This window comes from Podarcis melisellensis, assembly GCF_964234715.1.
Source record: "Podarcis melisellensis genome assembly, chromosome: 11".
NCBI classification, from domain to species: domain Eukaryota; kingdom Metazoa; phylum Chordata; class Lepidosauria; order Squamata; family Lacertidae; genus Podarcis; species Podarcis melisellensis.
The window spans coordinates 50,759,860-50,781,537 of NC_138543.1; the positions used below are offsets into that span (position 1 = coordinate 50,759,860).

The window sequence follows — 21,678 nt, forward strand, 5'->3', positions numbered from 1 at the left end:
AATTTCCCCTTACTTTTTAGGAGGGAAAAAGTGAGTCTTATAGAGCAAAAAATACGGTACTTATTCCCAAATTGCAGCAAAGGACATTGCACTCCGAAGCCTTGCTTCATTTCCCACCACCTTTTGCTTTATTTTCCTCTTCTTTTTCTGTGTTGAAAAACCTCCAGCCATATAAGAGTTCCAGAAAGCTCATTTTTTGGTCTTCAACAAATGCCTCGCTTTAGGGTTGACCTGGGCATTAGGAAGGACGCAGGACCTCTGCCACAACCAGTGGTTCCAGTGCTGAGTGTCTGGTTTCTGTAAAAGTCCAGTTCAACTTGCATCATGTCCTAATGTCACTGAGGCTTTTTAGACCTCAAACCCCACCTCCAACATTTCCAGTGCATGTATGACATGCAAGTATTATTAGCATTAATTAAATTCAGTGCTTTTTTCCTCAAAGGGACGCAGGGCAGTGGCGTAGCATGGGTTGTCAGCACCCGGGGCAAGGCAAGTAATTTGCGCCCCCTAACCCGTGGATTTGCGCCCACTAACCCATGGATTTGCACCCCCTAACCCTAACCCTCAGATGTTGCGCCCGGTGTGGCCGCCCCCCCTGCACCCCCCACGCTACGCCACTGACACAGGGGTATGCATACCCCTAAACATTTTGTGATTTTTTTGTACTTTTGTCCATTTACTGTATTTTTTTCCCATTTGAACTATAAAATGGTGATTTTCTTGAGTCAAAATGAGAGTACCCCTAAACATTTTATTAGGGGGTGGGGGAAGCACTGATTAAATTTGCATCCCTCACTACACCCGCAGGTCTCAGGGGGTTTGCAACATAAAATCACAAAATACATAATAAAAACAAAAACAACACAATAATCCCTCTGTTTTTAAACACATTTTAAAAGGGCATCAGTGAGGTTACTCTGTGGAATGTCCTGGCGCACATTTTGTTTCACCTGAAGAAGCTGCACTGGGTGCTAAAGCAGGGGTGTCCAACAGGTTGATTGCGATCTACCAGTTGATCGCTGGGTGTCCCTGGTTGATCATGGTCAATTGCGGGGCCCTGACCCCCCCAAAAGCTCAACACCTTTGGCTCACCCTTCCCCCCAAAAAGCTTGACAACTCTGGCCAATCCAATGGTAAGATCGCTGCCAGTTTTTTTTATAGTGGGAGTAGATCACAGTCTCTTGGAAGTTGGATGTGCCTGAGCTAAAGGACCAAGTTAACCTGGCGCTGTGGGTTAAACTACAGAGCCTAGGACTTGCCGATCAGAAGGTCGGCGGTTTGAATCCCCGTGACGGAGTGAGCTCCTGTCGCTCAGTCCCAGCTCCTGCCAACCTAGCAGTTCGAAAGCGTGTCAAAGTGCAAGTAGATAAATAGGTACTGCTCCGGCGGGAAGGTAAACGGCATTTCCGTGCACTGCTCTGGTTCACCAGAAGTGGCTTAGTCATGCTGGCCACATGACCCGGAAGCTGTCTGTGGACAAATGCCAGCTCCCTCAGCCAGTAAAGCGAGATGAGCGCCACAACCCCAGAGTCGGCCACAACTGGACTTAATGTCAGGGGTCCCTTTACCTTTAACCTGGAAAATCCTTTAACAACTTGGGACCAGAATATCAGCACCCATGGGGTGGGCCTCAGGCCCACTATCGCCACCGAAGCAGCCCAGGTAAGGGAGCGGCACAGTGTCCCACCATCCTTCAGAGCAGAGGAAAACCAGTGGCAAATCTCTCTGGAATGCCTGCGAGTTGGCAAAGTTGTGTCACCAGGCAGATAGCACTGCCACCCCACCTGGTGAAGTGTTGAGGCTTTTCTCTGAGAGGAGGCCCTTTCTGAGCCTCAGGGCCCCAGCTCCATCGTGGAGGAAACAGCGGGGAGTTTTGCCTCAGGTGGCAAAATGTCTTGCACCCCCGCTGGTTGCCCTGAGCAAGTCAAGGTCTACCAGCTTCATTTACGGGATTGTTGGGTGAAAACACTGCCTTGAGCACTATGGAAGAAAGGAACAAAAGTGTGTGTGTGTGTGTGTGTGTGCGCGTGCGTGCGTAAATTTATTTATTTATTTTCCATTTAATAATATACATTCACATCATTATTATCCATTTTACCTCCCTGGCTCTTTACAGCCTATCGACTTCCTTGCCTCCTGCCTCATGGCTTTCAAAATTAACTTTGTATCATTGCATTTTGTGCATTTTCCAGTCCTAATTACACTCCTTACAAAATAGCTCAAAATTTAAATATATAAAGGTAGGAAATTTCTCATTACAAGTCTTCAGACAACCCTGATAATGATGTTAATTGTTTACAGCAATCCTCCAGATATCGTATAAATTTACTCCAATCCTTTTGGAATACTTGATCATGCAGGTTTCGGATTTTTCCTGTCAGCTTTGCCAGTTCTGCAAAGTCCACCATCTTCATCTGCCACTCTTCTTTCGATGGTACTTCTTGTTGTTTCCATTTTTGGGCTAAGAGAATTCTTGCCGCAGTTGTTGCACACATAAACAGTCTTTTATCTTCCCTTGGTATCTCTTCACCCGCTATACCCAGTAAAAAGGCTTCTGTTTTCTTAACAAAAGTATTTTTAAACATTTCCCTTAACTCATTATATACCATTTCCCAGAAAGCCTTTACCTCTTCACAAGTCCACCACATGTGATAGAAGATACCTTCCCAGAAAGGAACAAGATTTAATTGGGCAAATAAATATATATCCTGCTCTTCCCCTCTGCCTTTGAAGAGCACAGTTGCATTGTAGTTCAACCCCCTCTGTGCCCCCCCATGGTCTCCCATCCCCATGCTGCTCAGGCCCAGTCTGTTTAGCTTTCTATTCAACAAAATGTGTGCGCCATTTGATTGTAATAAAACCTCCAAGCAGTTTACAAAAAAAGCTAAAACTGAAAAAGGAGAATAAAAGAGCCTTCCAGATCAGGCCAAGAGCCCATCTGGACCATCGTCCCGTTCACATAGTCGTGAATCTGCTACCTTGGTGGAAACCTTCAAGCACAAGAGCTTTGTCTTCTATTTCCTTGCTTATGTGCAAATTATTTGGAACAGAGCTTCCAGCCTGCTGACCTTTATTTTTTTTTCTCAGCCTTGCACAATAGACCAGAGTTATGCCCATTTCAGAGATAGGAAGCTGAGGCTGAGAGGCTGTGACTTGCCCGAGACTGCAGAAAAGATTGCAAGGCAGATGTAAGTGTGTAGCATTCAGGGCCACACAAACTCAAAAGAAAACAATGCAAGTTTTGGTCCTGGTGCTGATCCAGCTCTCCCTAGTCTCCTGACTATGCTTAGGATATTGTCTTCCCTGAGTCGCGGAGATGAGGAGAAGGCAAGTGAAATGGAGGAAGAGGTTTTCAAAACTCTTCAGTTATGAAGGAAATCTTACGCAAGTCCAATAGATACAAGGCAAGTTCACAGTATTATTAGTGTGTTGCAATCTGAACTCAAACACATTTTGTAATTATTTCTTTTAGGCTTGCAGTACATACGTTCCCCATTAATATCACATATGAGTTCGCTGTGTGGATGTGTGTATTAGGCTGTGTACCTGATATATCCCTAAGGCCATGTAGCACAGGAGAAATGGATTTTCCCAGCCTTCAGATATGAAACACTGATTAAGTTTACAATACCCAAAAGTTGGCTTATCAAAGCCAATGATCTTGATGGTTATTAAAATGTGCAGTACTGCTATACGAAAACAATCTGGGTAGATCTTAGTGCTATAAATATGCGGTGTTCATAGTGCTGAGAGCTTTACTCATTTGACTAATCAGTGAAAGCACTAGCCAATTTTTAGTGTGTAAAAGGTTTCCCTTCATATCTATTTTTGTTTGATGTGTGTTGCAAGAATATAAAGTGTGTTGCAAGACACATATATATGGTATATGGCCTGTCACTGCCTTCCAGTTCATCATCATTAATTAATTCCACGAAAAGGAGGATGACTGAGCCAGTAAAACGTCTTTAGAGAGCAAGATATACATGGCAACTCGCTGGTAGTTAGAAAAGACAAAGGCAGAGTGGTGAGTGGTGTGTGTCTACCTCAAAGTGGGAAGCTGCAGGCTTCAGGCTGGGAGAGACAGAGCCATGCCTGATTCCTACTTGAAGCCAAGGCTGCAGCTATGAGAGAAGCACAACTCTCTTGGGGTATTAATGCTGTGAGCCCCTCCATTGTAGGTTTGGGCTGCATCTATGTGTAAGTTAAACTCATATCCTAAAGACACTGCAGTCTCCGCTGCCCCTCATTCCGAGGAAAACGAACCCTGGGTGAGAGCCTGGAAGAGGCAACAATACTCTTTCGTGATTTTATCTTCTGAAGCGCGGGTATAGGGCGGTATATAATTGTAATAAATAATAATAACATAATAACAACTCATGTCCAACCTACACAAGCTGCAATATGTAGTTAATATCAATAGCCTACCTGAGAGGGCTACTGTGAGAATAACTGGAGATATAAGAAAATCACTTTGAGCGCTCAAGAATTGCACTACAAATCTCAGGACCAGAGGGCCAGATGTGGCCCTTGGGTTTCTTCCTAGGCCACGCCTTCTCTGTAAGCCACACCCCTCTCCCCAGACCACACCCCTTTCCACTCCCGCTCCTTGAGTGCTTCTGCCTGACTGAAGAATGAAGGGTTGCACCTGAACTACGTGACTTCAAGGCTCAGCCCATTCATGTGACTGCAATCTGTTTTCACTATTTTTTATACTGAATTTTAAATTACTGTAAATTGCCCTGGGACTTGCTGCTAAAGGGTGGGTCATCATAATAAAAATTATAGACTGAATTTGAAACATCAACAATACTCTTTTGCTTGGGGTTAAGAAGGTTGGCGATTTGAATCCCCGTGACAGGGTGAGCTCCCGTTGCTTGATCCCAGCTCCTGTCAACCTAGCAGTTTGAAAGCACGTCAAAGTGCAATTAGATAAATAGGTACCGCTCCAGTGGGAAGGTAAACGGCGTTTCCGTGCACTGCTCTGGTTTGCCAGAAGCGGCCTAGTCATGCTGGCCACATGACCCGGAAGCTGTATGCCGGCTCCCTTGGCCAATAAAGCGAGATAGCGCCGCAACCCCAGAGTCGTCCACAACTGGACTTAACAGTCAGGGGTCCCTTTACCTTTACCTTTGAGTAAACATGACAGGATTGCACTGTAATACTGCCACCTTGTATGCACTTACTGAGGAGTAAATCTGATGACGCTGGGTGGATCTTACTTCAAACTGAACCTGCAAAGGTTTGCACTTTGAGATCATCACTTCAAACGAGCTTTCTAGGGATTAAAGGTTTTACTTCTGAGTAAATGTGTTTAGGAGTCCCACAGCAAGCTGATTTGAGAAACGTCTGCTGAGCAGATTCTTAGTGTTCTCCTAATATGTAGAGAGAACTTTTGATGTTGGAATTCCACATGGGGGAAAACAGGCTGTGAGTGGGTTCAGTCCCAGGCCCTGAGCAATGATGTCAGTCTTCTCCCAAACACACACACACACACACACACACAACACATCCCCCAAAACAAAAAAACCCTTAAATGAAATGCAAACTAGGCAGCTTGGGGCTTGTTGTTTGATGCGTTCTTCTGTAGACTCCAGCATCCCAAAGCTAAGGTCTTGATCTTGCAAATAATCTCTGTATATATTTAAATGCCAGTTGTGGGATGGCGCCTAGAGAAATATTGTGTGTATGTAGAACACAGCTGTTTAACTAGATACAAACTGTCATAGAATGTATAGGAATTCACTTTATTACTCTTCTCCTTTTTCATATCTGGGAACCTTAGTTAGAAGTCACCTTTAAATATTTTTCTTCTATGAATTATATATAGATTTTCTTTTTTAAAAAACCAAAGTCTTAAGCAGACTTTGGCAAAATACATAAAGCAGAGGAAAGGTTAAAAAGAACAAAGTTGCCATTTATTCAAAAAAAGGGGGTTGAGAGAAGTGGGTATAGAATGAATATGGTAGTTTGCATTTCAGGCTGATCTCAAAAGCCTAAAATTAGTGTTGTGCAGAAATCTCCCCTCTAGTTTCTCAAACTGTCTTCTCCCCCAGCTAGCCCTGTGAAAGAGGCTTCTATTTTCTAACCTCATTCTCAAGGCTTGTGAGGTTTTCTTTAGAACTTTGTTGGATATGGAGTCCTTATCGTTGAGAGGTGGACAAGGGCGTGGGGCATGAGATTTTATTTCCATTAAGCATTTCTACAGCAGCCTGCTTGGCTTTCCTGCACTTCCTGAACTGAAAACTCCTCATGGCACAAGACCTCAGAGTGGCTGTGCACACACACTCCTGTTTACTCAGCGAACAGTGTTCTCCCACTGCTTGTTTGGGAAGCAGTATGCACGCAGCTTTGGCTACGATCTACATATCCTGTTGTTTCTTATGAAATGCTATGTTTCAATGCATTGTATCCCAAACAGGGGTGCGGGTGGCGCTGTGGTCTGTGATCAGAAGGTCAGCGGTTCGAATCCACACAATGAGCTCCTGTTGCTCTGTCCCAGCTCCTGCCAACCTAGCATTTCGAAAGCACACCAGTGCAAGTAGATAAATAGGTACCACTGTGGCAGGAAGGTAAATGGTGTTTCCACTCTATTTTCCGTCACAGTGTCCCATTGCGCCAGAAGCGATTTAGTCCTGCTGGCCACGTGACCCGGAAAGCTGTCTGTGGACAAATGCTGGCTCCCTCGGCCTGAAAGCGAGATGAGTGCTGCAACCCCATAGTTGCCTTTGACTGGATTTAACCATCCAGGGGTCTTTTACCTTTAATCCCAAACCAGCTTTGCTCCGAATTGAGCAAAAGAACAGGTTTGCAGCGTATTAAGCTGGTAACGTGTACGCAGCCAATGTCTTTGGGCTTTAATTGAAATTGAGGAAACGTGCTTAACATGTGCCTGAAATCTGTGTTTTGCTCCAAGTGGGACAATAACCAGCAGTTCCAAATTCCACAGAAGTGGATTTTGCTGAAACATTGCAAGGGGGTGGACTGAATGACCATTGGGGTCCCTTCTGTGTTTCTATATATGCTTGCTTATTTTGTTCTTAGGGGAAGCTCTTCCCTTTAATCTTTCTGCTACCTTAAACCCGCACCTTTACTATAACTGTAAATTTTGCTAATGTGTGTTACAGTTCTAAGGTGCCGTTTGTCTGTAGCGATTAACGCTCCCAGTTGCTTGTTACTGAATGTGATTGCTCTGGGCTTTTAATTATATGTGATTTAAAAAATAATAAACTTTGCATAGTGCTATTAAGAGTTCAAAGCTCTTCTCATGCATTATCCAGTTGTAACCTTTACAGGAGTGCTGTATTAAGGTCACCTAGTTCATGGCAGAAGGTGAAATACGGCGTTTGACAGTTGGTCAGCGTAGATGGATTATTTGCACCCTCGCTTCTGCCAAAAGACTGCTATTGATTCACTGTAACGATAATACTATGCCCCCCTTTGATCAATGGATGGAAGATGTGATGACTCTTGCAACATATGAACAGATTGCTTTTAGACAAAGACTGTATATGGAAAAATATAATGATACTTGCAATGCATTTACAAATATTATAATGCCTTGTTAATAATTGTATACTCATTGAAATAATAACATTAGATACATACATACATGTATACATATACATGCATATATGCTTTCGTAGATTTTCACGGGTACAGGAATGCAGGTTTTGGTGTCCTCGGGTGTCTTCCCGTGTAAAAGTTGGGGTGTCTAGGCGACGTTTCGACGAGGTCTCACTCGTCATCTTCAGGCTGGTGCTTTCGGCTTCTTGTTACTGGAACAGAGCAGGATCTCAGTGTTTGAGTTCCTATAAATACTGTTGAGGGGGTGTGGTGTATAGCCTCCAATGTTCTGGGCAATGTTCATGTATACATATACATGCATATATATATATATATATATATATATATATGCTTTCGTAGATTTTCACGGGTACAGGAATGCAGGTTTTGGTGTCCTCGGGTGTCTTCCCGTGTAAAAGTTGGGGTGTCTAGGCGACGTTTCGACGAGGTCTCACTCGTCATCTTCAGGCTGGTGCTTTCGGCTTCTTGTTACTGGAACAGAGCAGGATCTCAGTGTTTGAGTTCCTATAAATACTGTTGAGGGGGTGTGGTGTATAGCCTCCAATGTTCTGGGCAGAGAGGAAGTTCCCAGGCTAGTGTGCCTTTTCTTCTTTTGTTCCTTAATTACTTGAGGGATATCTTGAGTGATTTCTTGAGTGATATCCTGAGTACCACTTAGGTGGGTCATTAGGTGTGGATTAGTTGCTAAAGTCTTTGTGTCTTGACCTCTTGAACTTTGTGAAGAGTTTTTCTGAGAAGATGGCTGTACTGCACTTAGTTGTGCTCTGGCTTGGCTTCGTGTATAGGGGCGAGCTGTGGTTTTGTGGCCTGTGTCAGCCAGATCTGTGTAGGGATTGCAGACCCTCTCCACAGATAAATTACAGACACCATCCAGTAGCCAAACCATGGTGGCACCTCCGGATGCTGCACCCCCCTGCAATCCCTACACAGATCTGGCTGACACAGGCCACAAAACCACAGCTCGCCCCTATACACGAAGCCAAGCCAGAGCACAACTAAGTGCAGTACAGCCATCTTCTCAGAAAAACTCTTCACAAAGTTCAAGAGGTCAAGACACAAAGACTTTAGCAACTAATCCACACCTAATGACCCACCTAAGTGGTACTCAGGATATCACTCAAGAAATCACTCAAGATATCCCTCAAGTAATTAAGGAACAAAAGAAGAAAAGGCACACTAGCCTGGGAACTTCCTCTCTGCCCAGAACATTGGAGGCTATACACCACACCCCCTCAACAGTATTTATAGGAACTCAAACACTGAGATCCTGCTCTGTTCCAGTAACAAGAAGCCGAAAGCACCAGCCTGAAGATGACGAGTGAGACCTCGTCGAAACGTCGCCTAGACACCCCAACTTTTACACGGGAAGACACCCGAGGACACCAAAACCTGCATATATATATATATATATATATATATATGAATGAGTCAATCAATTATTGATTGGAATATATATATATTCCAATCAAAAATTGATTGACTCATCACCTATCCCCCATCAATCACCCCTCTCTTACTATCCTCCTGAGAAAAACCCCACCCCACTCTCCCACTATATAGAAGGGTCTGGTGACTTCTTTTTCAGTGTATCTGAAGAGGTGTGCATGCACACGAAAGCTTATACCCAGAACAAACTTAGTTGGTCTCTAAGGTGCTACTGAACAATTTTTTTTATATATTTTGACTGTGTCAGACCAACATGGCTCCCTACCAGAATCTATTACTTATATATATATATATTGTACTTATATATAAAACTGGGTTACAGTTTCAAGCACCTTTTTGGTTTTCCCCCTTCATTTTTTCACTTTGTGCCCCCTGAAAAGTTTCAATTTTATTTTATTTTATTTTTTTAAAAAAGGAATTGTAACTCTGTGAGGGGCACACATCAGTGCCCAGAATCCCCCCTTTTTTGGGGTGGTGCACTTTGCAGAAACTCAGATATATAAGCTCCTCAAAGCAAGGTTGCAGTCGCCAAAACTGAATGTCTAGTTGCCATTTTGGGGAAGTTAGCTCTAAAGTCTTATTTTTCAAATGATGGACTGATGGTGATTGATTCTCAGTTCAACATCTGGCTGGTTCAGATGACAACCTTCAGCTAGGTTAAGACCTTTGAGAAGAAGAAAAGTCCCTTGATCCAGGGACATTCCACATACATCCTGGCCTATTCCGACCTCTTTTTCTTAATGGTGAAACGGACCATTCTTTGCGACTGTGAGCAGAGCAGTATGGGGTAAGTAGAGACAAGCTTCAACAATTAGCTATACCGTTGTTCACTGCTGCTGCTCAGGCTGCACATAAAAGGCATTTTGATTCCTGGAATTCAATCTGATTGTGCAGATATAATATAACTGATAGAATTCTACAGGATGGGGTATTAGTGTATGAAAACATAAAGATGCAGCGATTCCCAGGCATGCACCTCCAGATGGTGTAGACATAATGCGCCCAGGCATCTTCATCTGTCCGCAAGTGGCTGATAAAGGTAAAGGGACCCCTGACCATTAGGTCCAGTCATGACCGACTCTGGAGTTGCGACGCTCATCTCGCTTTATTGGCTGAGGGAGGTGGCGTACAGCTTCCAGGTCATGTGGCCAGCATGACTAAGCCACTTCTGGCGAACCAGAGCAGCGCACGGAAACGCCGTTTACCTTCCTGCCGGAGTGGTACCTAGTTATCTACTTGCACTTTGACATACTTTTGAACTGCTAGGTTGGCAGGAGCAGGACCGAGCAATGGGAGCTCACCCCATTGCGGGGATTCGAACCACCGACCTTCTGATCCGCAAGTCCTAGGCTCTGTGGTTTAACCCACAGCGCCACCCGTGTGCCTAGCCCAGTGCAAAATGCTCCTGGCACCTGGCTAGTTTTGAACACTGTTTGAAGGTATTCTAAAGGTAAAGTGTGCATTCAAACCCGGTCTCTGAGCTGCTACATTTTGCCAAATGACACCGCAGCAGCCCACTTGTTCTCTCTCTAGGCTGCCCAGATGTAAGAAAGAATTGGAATTTTTGACAGAGGTAAAAGCAGCTGCTTGCTTGAGCTTCCTTCTTTCTGCAGGACTGTTAAAAGCAGGAATGTGGAACCATTTTCAGACCGAGGGTCGCATTTCCTTCTGGGCCAGCTTCTGAGGGCCAGAAGTGGGCAGAGCAGTGAATGTACCAGCAAAAGACCAGAGACTTTTAACAGTTGCACCATTGCTAGCCTCAAAACAGTCGGCCGGCACGAGCGCTGTTGTTGCTAGTTGAATGTGATGAGTGCTTTTCATGATCTTTGCAGTGAAAGGTAATCTGAGCCTGTTGCATGGCAGCGGGTGTGTGTTTTGACTCTTAGGTAATGGGGTTTGGCAGTGGGGAAGCAAGCCTTCAAGTGCTGTTGTGCTCGATGAAGTTTCCCTTTCAAGCTTGGTTCCCTCTGACTGAGCAAATCCTTCACTTTTAAGTGTTGGGTTGTGCGTTCCAAGCTGCAAAGGCGGCGTCTGGAAAACCTGCTGTCAGTGGCGTTGCGGCCAGGGAAATGGAGCTGGGAGCTGGTGCCCACCTGTCCCTTGTCAACAGGCTTGTTTGCCTTCTGACGCAGTTGCGCTGTGCAAACCCGCTGAAAGAGATGAGATTGCAGAGGCGTTGTTTAAGGCGACAGGGTGTGCTGTGGTGGCTCCCTGGTTGTTTTGAAAAGCAGCAGCTCTTCCATAAAGGCCTGGAGGTTCCTTAGAGCAGTGTTTCCCAACCCTGGGTCTCCAGCTGTTTTCAGACTACAATTCCCATCATCCCTGACCACTGGTCTTGCTAGCTAGGGATGATGGGAGTTGTAGTCCAAAAACAGCTGGAGAACTAAGGTTGGGAAACACTGCCTTAGAGGGTCTTTTTGCGAACCTGGCACCTTCCAGATGTTTTGGACTACAACTCCTGTTATGTACTGAGTTGAATAGGAGCCCAAATGCAGCAGTCTGATTGGTCCTAGAACAATAGGATCCAGAATGCAGCAGTCTGATTGGTCCTAGAACAACAGGATTCAGAATGCAGCAGTCTGATTGGTCCTAGAACAATAGGATCCAGAATGCAGCAGTCTGATTGGTCCTAGAACAATAGGATCCAGGATGCAGCAGTCTGATTGGTCCTAGAACAATAGGATCCAGAATGCAGCAGTCTGATTGGTCCTAGAACAGTAGGATCCAGAATGCAACAGTCTGATTGGTCCACAGGAGCCACCCAATCCAGCTCCAGGTGGAAGTGAATCCACAACCTGATTGGCCTATAGGAGAATCCCAGAATTAGCCAATCACGTGGGGCCCATTGTGTAAATAATGTATATAAAGCAGACATTCTGGGGGAACTTCCATTCCTCCTCACCACTATGAGCTGAATAAAGAGCATGAAATCCACTCTTGACTCCGAGTATATTTCAACTCCCATGATCCCCAGTGAAAAATGATTGGTGCTGCTGATACAAGGATAGGCAGTGCTTTATAAAGCCAGACCGTGCCGGAGCGCAGTTCTGGTGCCTCTTCTATGGGTACTATTTTGGACCGGCGCTCCTCCTGCCTGCTTCCTGCCTTTACGAACTTCTGAGAAGCCCAAAATGAACATTTCAAGTCGAAACAGAAGCTGGCCGGCATGTGCGAGTCTACACTTTTCAAAGATCTGTGACTCCACCAGGCTTCTAGCTGCTCCCAGCCTACAGAGCGGGGCCAATTCATATTTCTTTTTCTTCAATCCTTTTTTGTAGCAGCTGTGGCCTTGAAGCTTTCTAGCCAGGCCTCTAGCATTGCACGAAGGCTGTTCTCAGCTGCCCTAGCCACCCACTTGAATCTAAGAGAATGAGGGATGTGGTGTGTGTGTGTGATTTTAGCTTAGTTGAATGACGCCCTATTTGTGGCAGATGGAAGGTTATCTATCTTGTGTGGGGAGGAGGAGAGATAATATGACTGGTCTTTCACATTAGGAAATGAATGAGTGGCCTTATTAATTGAGGTTGGTTCCTTGACTAATTACAGTAGTAAGAGCCACTGTGTATTTTTTTTTTTTTAAGTCCATCTGAACAGAGTATCTCTTTTCAAGTGGTTTTATTGGGTGGACTTCCTCTTCAAGCCTTCTTCTGAAACATTGGTTTTATAAAGGCAAATAATAGGAACCTGGTTCTTAAAACAGGCATTTAATCCTTTTTTTAAAGCAGTATTTCTGTCCATGTTTCATCCAGATGTTCTGAAATTTGCTTGATAGTTCTACTTCCTCCACACACACCCCATTCACATCTGCTGTACTTCTGAACCTGTTGCAAATTATTACCGGGTTCCAGCGAGCTGTGCCGTCTGATCTATGTGCCCATTGCAGGGGCCTTTGCCCTTCCAAAATGCGTGGAGGCGGAAGGAACTTGTAAAAGCATCCAGAGAGCCAGCATGCTGCAAATGGTTAGAAGCAGGTGCTGGGGAAACCTTTGGCCCTCCAGATGTTGCTAAACTACAGTTCGCATCAGCTCTGGCCAGTGGCTGTGCATGTGTTTTTTTTTAATGGCACCAGCAGGCCTGTGAAACAACAGTGGCTTTAGTCAGAAAAGGAAAATAGGAGGAGAAAACTGCTTTATGGTTTCACATGAGGGTAGGTTATGACTGTACCTTCTGCAAAACGTGTTAATAGTATGAGCAGTTTGGCGATGGAATTGGTTGCCTATAAGAGTACAGTGGTACCTCGGGTTAAGTACTTAATTCGTTCCGGAGGTCCGTACTTAACCTGAAACTGTTCTTAACCCGAAGCACCACTTTAGCTAATGGGGCCTCCTGCTGCCGCCGCACTGCCGGAGCACGATTTCTGTTCTCATCCTGAAGCAAAGTTCTTAACCTGAAGCACTATTTCTGGGTTAGCGGAGTCTGTAACCTGAAGCGCCTGTAACCTGAAGCGTATGTAAGCCGAGGTTATTTAAGGAGACGTGTACCAGGAACCTGTAAGTGCAGTTTTAATTTCGAAACGTCTATTTTAAAACGGCGCCACTTTCATTCTGACTCTTGTGTGAGCCTAGGAATCCTAACGCTCTGCAAAAAAAGAGTCACACCACTTCAGCTGGGCTCCTGGAGCCACGTGGCTTTGGGGAAGCTTCAAAGCCGCATTGCAAAGAGAATACCTGATCTCTGGGCATTTGCCCTAAAGAACAAGCTTCTGAACTGCGTTTGAAAAGGCAGAATCCTTTTGTATGCCGTCAGACGCCTGCAATCTTTTTGAGGACCATTTTATCCAAGCTGCCAAGGTGCAAGAGGTCTTTGATGAGAATGAGCACGTCCAGTAGTGTCTGTAGGCAGGTTCGCACAAGTATTGATCCCTTGTCACTCAGCTGCTTAGCACTTGGGGCTTGATGTACATGCTCATTGTTTGGCAGTGGCACTATGTGTGAATGAGCTGTCGTGGATCTTATGCATCAGCTCAATGGCAGCATTTTCACCCCCATCGGTGCTTGCACTCAATTGGCAGTTGTCAAGTGGATGAAAACTGGGTGATGGATAAGAATGTGTGAATGAGGTCTTGATGAATTTTGAACATGGCAGCTATCTCCATTAGGAAGTATCTCAAATAAACTGTGGGATACCCCCGAGGGGTCAAACTGTTCCTCCCAAAAAAGTGAATTGGATTTTTCTTTTTTTGCTATATTTAACTACTGTATCTGGCAAAGAAGCTTAGGCTGAGAGATTTTGGCTTGCCAGAATCCACCCACCGAGCTGCTTGGTTCAGTAGAAACCAGAACCTGAATTTCTCACGTCCTACTCATGTCCTGTTCACCGCAGAGCAGGGTCGATTGCACATTTCATGGCAGCCAGCTGGCCGCGTTTTTGCCCTGGTGTTTCCTGTGGAGAGCACGCAGAGTGCAAAGGAGTGGTGCATGTTCCCCTACATGCACATTAGGCGTGTTCCAAGGACACACTGGTAAGTGTGTGTCTGCCTTGCCCTTACTGCAAAGTACTTGGAGATACACAGCTCCTCTTTGTAAACCATGTGCATGGTCCAAACAGAAGTGTAAAAGCAAGTGTGCCTGGTGGTGTAAAGTGTGGATTGGCTGCAAAGATGTTGTTTAAACACCTGGTAGAAGCCCAGATGGGACACGGGTGGAGCTGTGGGTTAAACCACAGAGCCCAGGACTTGCCGATCAGAAGGTTGGTGGTTCGAATCCCCGTGATGGGGTGAGTTCCCGTTGCTCGGTCCCTGCTCCTGCCAACCTAGCAGTTCGAAAGCATGTCAAAGTGCAAGTAGATAAGTAGGTACCACTCCGGCGGGAAGGTAAACGGCATTTCCATGCGCTGCTCTGGTTCACCAGAAGCAGCTTAGTCATGCTGGCCACATGACCCGGAAGCTGTCTGCGGACAAACGCCAGCTCCCTCGGCCAGTAAAGCGAGATGAGCACCGCAATCCCAGAGTCGGTCACGACTGGACCTAATGGTCAGGGGTCCCTTTACCTTTAGAAGCCCAGATGTCCCTTCATTTTTCTTTTAAAGCAGGCTTGGCCAACACAAATCTCCGCTGAAAGACCAGCAACTTTAGCGGCCTTGTTTTCTTGACAGCTTTCAATTCCAGCTGGTCATTGTAAGACTTCTGTTAATGAAAAAAACGCTCCCCAAGCTTGCTTTCTTCCTCTTCCCTCCCACTCCCCTTTCCTTTGGTGTTGTGACTTCTGGCCCTGGTCCTTAGGTTTACAATCACTCTTATAGGTGGTGTTTGTAACCTACTCTGCCCCTCTCCTTTTTTGTGCTGAAGCGAAGGATGAAAAAGTTGTTTTGTATTCGGTTTATATACTGCCCTTTATTGAAAGATCTCAGGGTGGTGTACAACATTAGAAACACTTCACAAAGCACCACTGACAAAAAAATAAAAAGCGCACTGGCAGGCGGCCTAACAGTAAAGCAATCACAATCTATTAGTGATATAAATCAATTAGTACGTATCAATTATATACTGTAAATCAGTTAGTGATCTAGGGACCGGTGTAGGCTCAGTGGTCAGGAATTAATCTGTTGCAAGCTCAGGGAATCTCTTGCCTGCAGGCAGAATGTGGCCATTCCGTTCTATTCCTCCAGCATTCAGGATTCTTCCCTTCCTTGGCTTAACTTGGTGCCTTCGGTGACTGCTTTTGTCTGGCTGAAATGTGTCCTTGAACAAAGGATGGAAATATGTTTAAACCTCTGACCTTTGCACAGCTGGATTGTAACTGCTGTATGTAGGAAGGTCATAACCATTCCTTTGCTGTCCTTTAGACTCTGGCCTGGCTTGTCATGTCTCCCCACCCCACTCTACCCCCGGCGAGAAAAAGGTTGCTTATAAGGAAATGTGGCCTTTGGGCAGAAAAAGACATGTGTTAAAAGCTCCATAATACCAGTTACTGGAAACCATGGCAGTGAAAGTGCCCCTGTGTTGGGTCTGGCTTGCAGTTTTTCCTGCAGGCAACTGATTGGCCACAGGATGCTGGATTTAGGTGGGCCTTTGGCCTGATCCGTTGGGACATGGGTGGCGCTGTGGGTTAAACCACAGAGCCTAGGACTTGCCAATCAGAAGGTTGGTGGTTCGAATCCCTGCGACGGGGTGAGCTCCCGTTGCTCGGTCCCTGCTCCTGCCAACCTAGCAGTTCGAAAGCACGTCAAAGTGCAAGTAGATAAATAGGTACCGCTCCAGCGGGAAGGTAAACGGTGTTTCCGTGCGCTGCTCTGGTTTGCCAGAAGCGGCTTCGTCATGCTGGCCACATGGCCCGGAAGCTGTACGCCAGCTCCTTCAGCCAATAAAGCGAGATGAGCGCCACAACCCCAGAGTCGGTCACGACTAGACCTAATGGTCAAGGGTCACTTTACCTTTACCTTACCTTGGCCTGATCCAGCCAGGAGTATTAAGTTCTGAATGAAGCATTTCTCATTCTCCTCTTCTTTATATTTGCAGTCCGAGTGGGAAGAAATTCCGAAGCAAGCCCCAGTTGTCGAGATACTTGGGGAACACTGTTGACCTCAGCAGTTTTGACTTCAGGACAGGGAAGATGATGCCTAGTAAATTACAGAAGAACAAGCAGAGGTTAAGGAACGATTCACTCAGTCAAAACAAGGTTTGTTTGCAAGCACACTTTATAGATGTGTCAGTTCCATAAACTCTGACATCTCTCTCTCTCTCTCTCTATATATATATATATAAAAGGAACAAAGGAACAATAGTCTTTGTTTGTTCACACCTCCTATCAGCTTCCCCTTCATATCTTTGCATTTATCTTGATCAGTGATGGAGGCGTTTGCTTGGGTTTTCGGTTTCATTTTATTTCATTTTTTTTTGCAATGCTCCAGCAGTGACAAAATAAATAGAAGTAAGCCTGGAACATAACCCTTGAAAATAATTCAACAAAACTTCTGCGTGTATAATCAAAGGTACCAAATGTTGGTGCTTTCCATCTGTATGATGAACAACGATAAGGCTGACAAAACACTTCCAGGGAACATTTTGATGCGACAGGTGATGCCAAGAGATTACCTGGTGCATTTTCACGATGTTGTCAACGCCGTTCATCATCGGGGGAGCGAAAGTAGGTTTTTTGGCAGGAAGGCTCCCTCTTGCCCGTGTGTGCATTAAAGGGCATTGCAGGGGCCGATCTTCAGACCAGGATTCCACTAGTTAAGGGATCAATGATCTGTATTGCTCTCATCCTCCCTGCAAATGGCAAAAAGGCAATGGGCTGAATTCAAAGCAGTTTGGCATTCCATTAACCAACTGGCACCTCCATTCTCTCTCCTCCCCTCTCCTCCCCAAATAATAATAATAATAATAATAATAATAATAATAATAATAATTTTTATTTATACCCCACCCTCTCCAGCCTAGACCGGGCTAAAGGGCGGCTAACATCCGATAGAAAAACAAATTGATTGAAATACAACTTAAAAACAAGATTAAAAGACAACATAAAAACATTAAAATACAGCCTAATTTCAATGGAAACTCAAATCAAAAACTTTTTGGGGATGAAAACGTCAAGTCTTCACCAAGGCTAACTATCCAGACTGGTCCTATGTGGGCCAGAAAAAAGCCAGGGAAATCCTCAAATAGGAGTTCCATCACAGAAGGAGAAAGGAAAAAGGAAAGAGGGGGAGGGGATCAAGTTGATTCCAAGCCAAAGGCCAGGCACAACAACTCTGTCTTACTCTGCGGAAAGAAATCAGACCCTTCGGCCCTGGTCTCATGAGACAGAGCGTTCCACCAGGCTGGAGCCAGTGTTGAAAAGGCCCTGGCACTGGTTGAGGCTAATCTGACTTCCTTAGGGCCCGGGACCTCTAGGGTTTTGCTATTTATGGACCTTAAGGTCCTCTGTGGGGCATGCCGGGAGATCTTCTCCAGAGGCTCCCATCTCCCCCTGGGCCTGATTTAGAGGGTGCACAGGAAAGGGTCTGTAGGGGAAAGGAGTGGGGTAGTTCTCCTCTTGTGCTAGCAGAATAGAAGTAGTAAATCGTTACATTTGCATGGTGGATCAGTGTTACTTGGCTCAGGAATCTTTTTTCGGCTGCTGATACAGGTCTGTCTCAGAGCAGGGCTTTCATTGTGGCTGCCCCTGTTCTGAGGAACAGCATTCCTGTCGAGAAATCACTAGAGTGCCCTAGCTGCACCTACAAGGAAGCAAACAGAGAGCAATCTTGTTCTGACAAGCTTTTCCAGCTGTGCAAAGAGGCCTCTGCCAACAGGTGTCCGCTTTGTATTGTTTCAGGACACTTCTGCCTTGCTAGCGCAGTTGGTAAGAGCATAAGACTCGTAATCTCAGGGTTGTGTGTTCAAGTCCCTTGTTGGGCAAAACATTCCCGCATTGCAGGGGTCCCTCTGACTGGGATTCTATGATCTGTTTAGTTGTTGCTTTGTGCCTGTTTTTCTTAGATTTTGAATATCAACAAATATCAAGATTATTGATGGATAATAAATTAGGAATGGAGCCATTACTTCTCTCGTAAAAACATAAGAAGGGCTTGCTGGATCAGGCCAATGGCCCATCAAATCCGGCATCCTGTTCTCACAGTGGTCAACCATATGCCTGTGGGAAATCTGCAATCAGGATTCAAACACAAGACCACTCTCCCCTCCTGGGTTTTCCAGCAACTGGTATTCAGATGCATTTCTGCCCCCCACTGTGGCGACAGAGCATAGGCATCAAGGCTGGCTAATTCTCTTTTAAAGCCATCTAGCTTGGTGGCTGTTTAAGTGCTGTTTTGTCCTCTTTCCCCTTCCTTCATGAACCTAGACCAGCGGTTCTCAACCTGTAGGTCCCCAGATGTTGTTGGACTACAACTCCCATCATCCCTGAGCTCTGGCCTTGCTAGATAGGGGGTGATGGGAGTTGTAGTTCAACAACATCTGTCGACCCACAGGTTGAGAACCGCTGCCCTAGACCATGGGTAGGCAAACTAAGGCCCAGGGGCTGGATCCGGCCCAATCGCCTTCTAAATCTGGCCCGCGGACGGTCCGGGAATCAGGGTGTTTTTACATGAGTAGAATGTGTGCTTTTATTTACAGTGCATCTCTGAGTTATTTGTGGGGCATAGGAATTCATTCAATTTTTTTCCAAAATATAGCCTGCCCCCCCACAAGGTCTGAAGGACAGGGGACTGGCCCCCTGCTGAAAAAGTTTGCTGACCCCTGCCCTAGACAGTCAGGTGAATGCTATATATCCTGTCAGGTTCGGTGATGTGAAGACATCACTGAGGTCAAAACAAAGCAAAGTGAGGCAATACTTTCCCAGATCAGTCACATGGGTGTTCCCTGCCAATTGGATCACTGATTGACCTCACAGGAAATCAGCATTCCAGGCAGTTACAGCCCCCTTCCAATGTGATCCTGGAAAACCACTGCAGGAAGGGGGTGCTTTTGGCTGCTATGGAAAATGTTCTACGTATGTTCTTTCAGCTTGGCTCCAGGTGAAAAACATCCTTGCATCAAAATGTCCCCACATAAAAACCTCCCTCTTCAGTAACCTTGCATGCAGACAAGCAAAAGGCATTAGCACACGGGTAGGCAAACTAAGGTCGGGGGCCGGATCCGGCCCAATTGCCATCTAAATCTGGTCCCTGGACAGTCCGGGAATCAGCATGTTTTTACATGAGTAGAATGTGTCCTTTTATTTAAAATGCATCTCTGGGTTATTTGTGGGGCATAGAAATTTGTTCATCCCCCCCCCCAAAAAAATAGTCTGGCCCTCCACAAGGTCTGAGGGACAGTGGACCGGCCCCCTGCTGAAAAAGTTTGCTGACCCCTGCATTATCAGAATTCCAGCCAGGAAGAAAACTCATGGAGGATGTGAAGCCGGACCACAGAAGGTGTGTGGCTGTGGCTGTGATGTAGTGAGAGTCCCGAGGGCCAGGTAAAAAGGCTTGGAGGGCCACATTTGCCCCCACCTTGCTGTACATGCATAGGTAAGCTGGTCCATGAAATTTCCCCAAAGCGTGTTTTATCATGGTGACTCTTTCTTTAAAAAACATTTGGTGTTCAGGAGAAAAATACAAGCAAGTTCTTGCATGTCCCGCCGTGATTACCAGCCATGTAATAACTTCTCTTGTTTCCCCGTTCTGCTTATCAGCTGTGCGATAACATGTGGTTTTTCTCCTGTCTTCGAATAGGGCAAACCAGATTTAAACACAACACTGCCAATCAGACAAACGGCGTCTATTTTTAAACAGCCGGTCACCAAAGTTACCAACCATCCTAGCAACAAAGTGAAGTCCGATCCACAGCGAGTGATTGAACAGCCCAGACAGGTAACTGGGGGGCGATGGGTGGTTTGGGGCTGATACGGCCCAGAAGGACAGCAATTGGAAACTATTTTGTCACAGAGGAAATGACGTGAAATACTGGGACACCTGCCAATTGGCAGTTGTGGTCAAATATCCACCACTGTATTCCATTTTTATTACAGAAATACAAAATTGACGCTGTCTAAATATCAACATGATGCTTAATGTGCAAGATGCTTCACGTTAATACTTTTTTATATAAAAATGTATTTTGTATGAAGGAAAAACAGTGCCAAATTATTTAAATGACTGGCTCATCTTAAATGTGTAACAAACAAAGCTAACAAAGTGTTCCAACAACTCAGAAAGAAATAAGAAAGTTATGAAAGCTAATTTATTTTTATTTATTGCATTTATCACTCACCTTTCCTCCAGGAAGAGCTCAAGGCTACGTGATCCCACCCTCACAATAGCCTTGTGAGGCTGACAGATGGTGACTAACCCAAGGTCACCCAGTGAGCTTCATGACTGAGTAAGGATTCGAAGCCGCCTCTCCCTTTTTCTAGTCTGATACTCTAACCACTACACCTCTGCATCTTGTATTCTGGGGCACCGTAAAGAGCTTCCCCTCCGAACTCTTTTTATTCAGAAGTTCCACTGGTATTGTGGGGCTTGAACTTTCCATTCGGATTGCAGCTTTAGGACTAGGTCACAGTTTCTTTGTACGTGTGTGAGGATCTTGACATTTCACATATCCTGAGAGCCCATACTCTTGGTTCACCGGGAGATTTTTTGGGGTGAGTCACAGGCTTTTCCTGGATGTCTTGTTTCTTCTCTGCCTCCCAGATGCATCATGTTGGAAGTCCTTTTGATCTTTCTGGATGATTAAAGGTAAAGGGACCCCTGACCATTAGGACCAGTCACAGACAACTCTGGGGTTGCGGCGCTCATCTTGCTCTATAGGCCGAGGGAGCCGGCTTTTGTCTGCAGACAGCTTCCGTCTGTTGTGGCCAGCATGACTAAGCTGCTTCTGGCGAACCAGAGCAGCACACGGAAATGCCGTTTACCTTCCTGCCGGAGTGGTACCTATTTACAGTGGTACCTCGGGTTAAGTACTTAATTCATTCCGGAGGTCTCTTCTTAACCTGAAACTGTTCTTAACCTGAAGCACCACTTTAAGCTAATGGGGCCTCCTGCTGCTGCCGTGCCGCCGGAGCCCGATTTTTGTTCTTATCCTGAAGCAAAGTTCTTAACCTGAAGCACTATTTCTGGGTTAGCGGAGTCTGTAACCTGAAGCGTATGTAACCTGAAGCGTATGTAACCTGAGGTACCACTGTATCTACTTGCACTTTGATGTGCTTTCGAACTGCTAGTTTGGCA

General features: G+C 45.5%; 1 protein-coding gene across 2 annotated transcripts in view; it reads left to right on the forward strand.

Moving 5' to 3' along the window:
* The window catches only part of MBD2 (methyl-CpG binding domain protein 2), a 61,807-nt gene that overhangs the window by 15,021 nt on the left and 25,108 nt on the right, over nucleotides 1-21,678 (forward strand). For both annotated transcript variants that reach the window (XM_081930015.1, XM_081930016.1), the window contains exons 2-3: nucleotides 16,487-16,646; nucleotides 20,185-20,322. In XM_081930015.1, coding sequence (XP_081786141.1) covers nucleotides 16,487-16,646; nucleotides 20,185-20,322 — 298 coding nt within the window. The remainder of the gene's footprint in view (nucleotides 1-16,486; nucleotides 16,647-20,184; nucleotides 20,323-21,678) is intronic.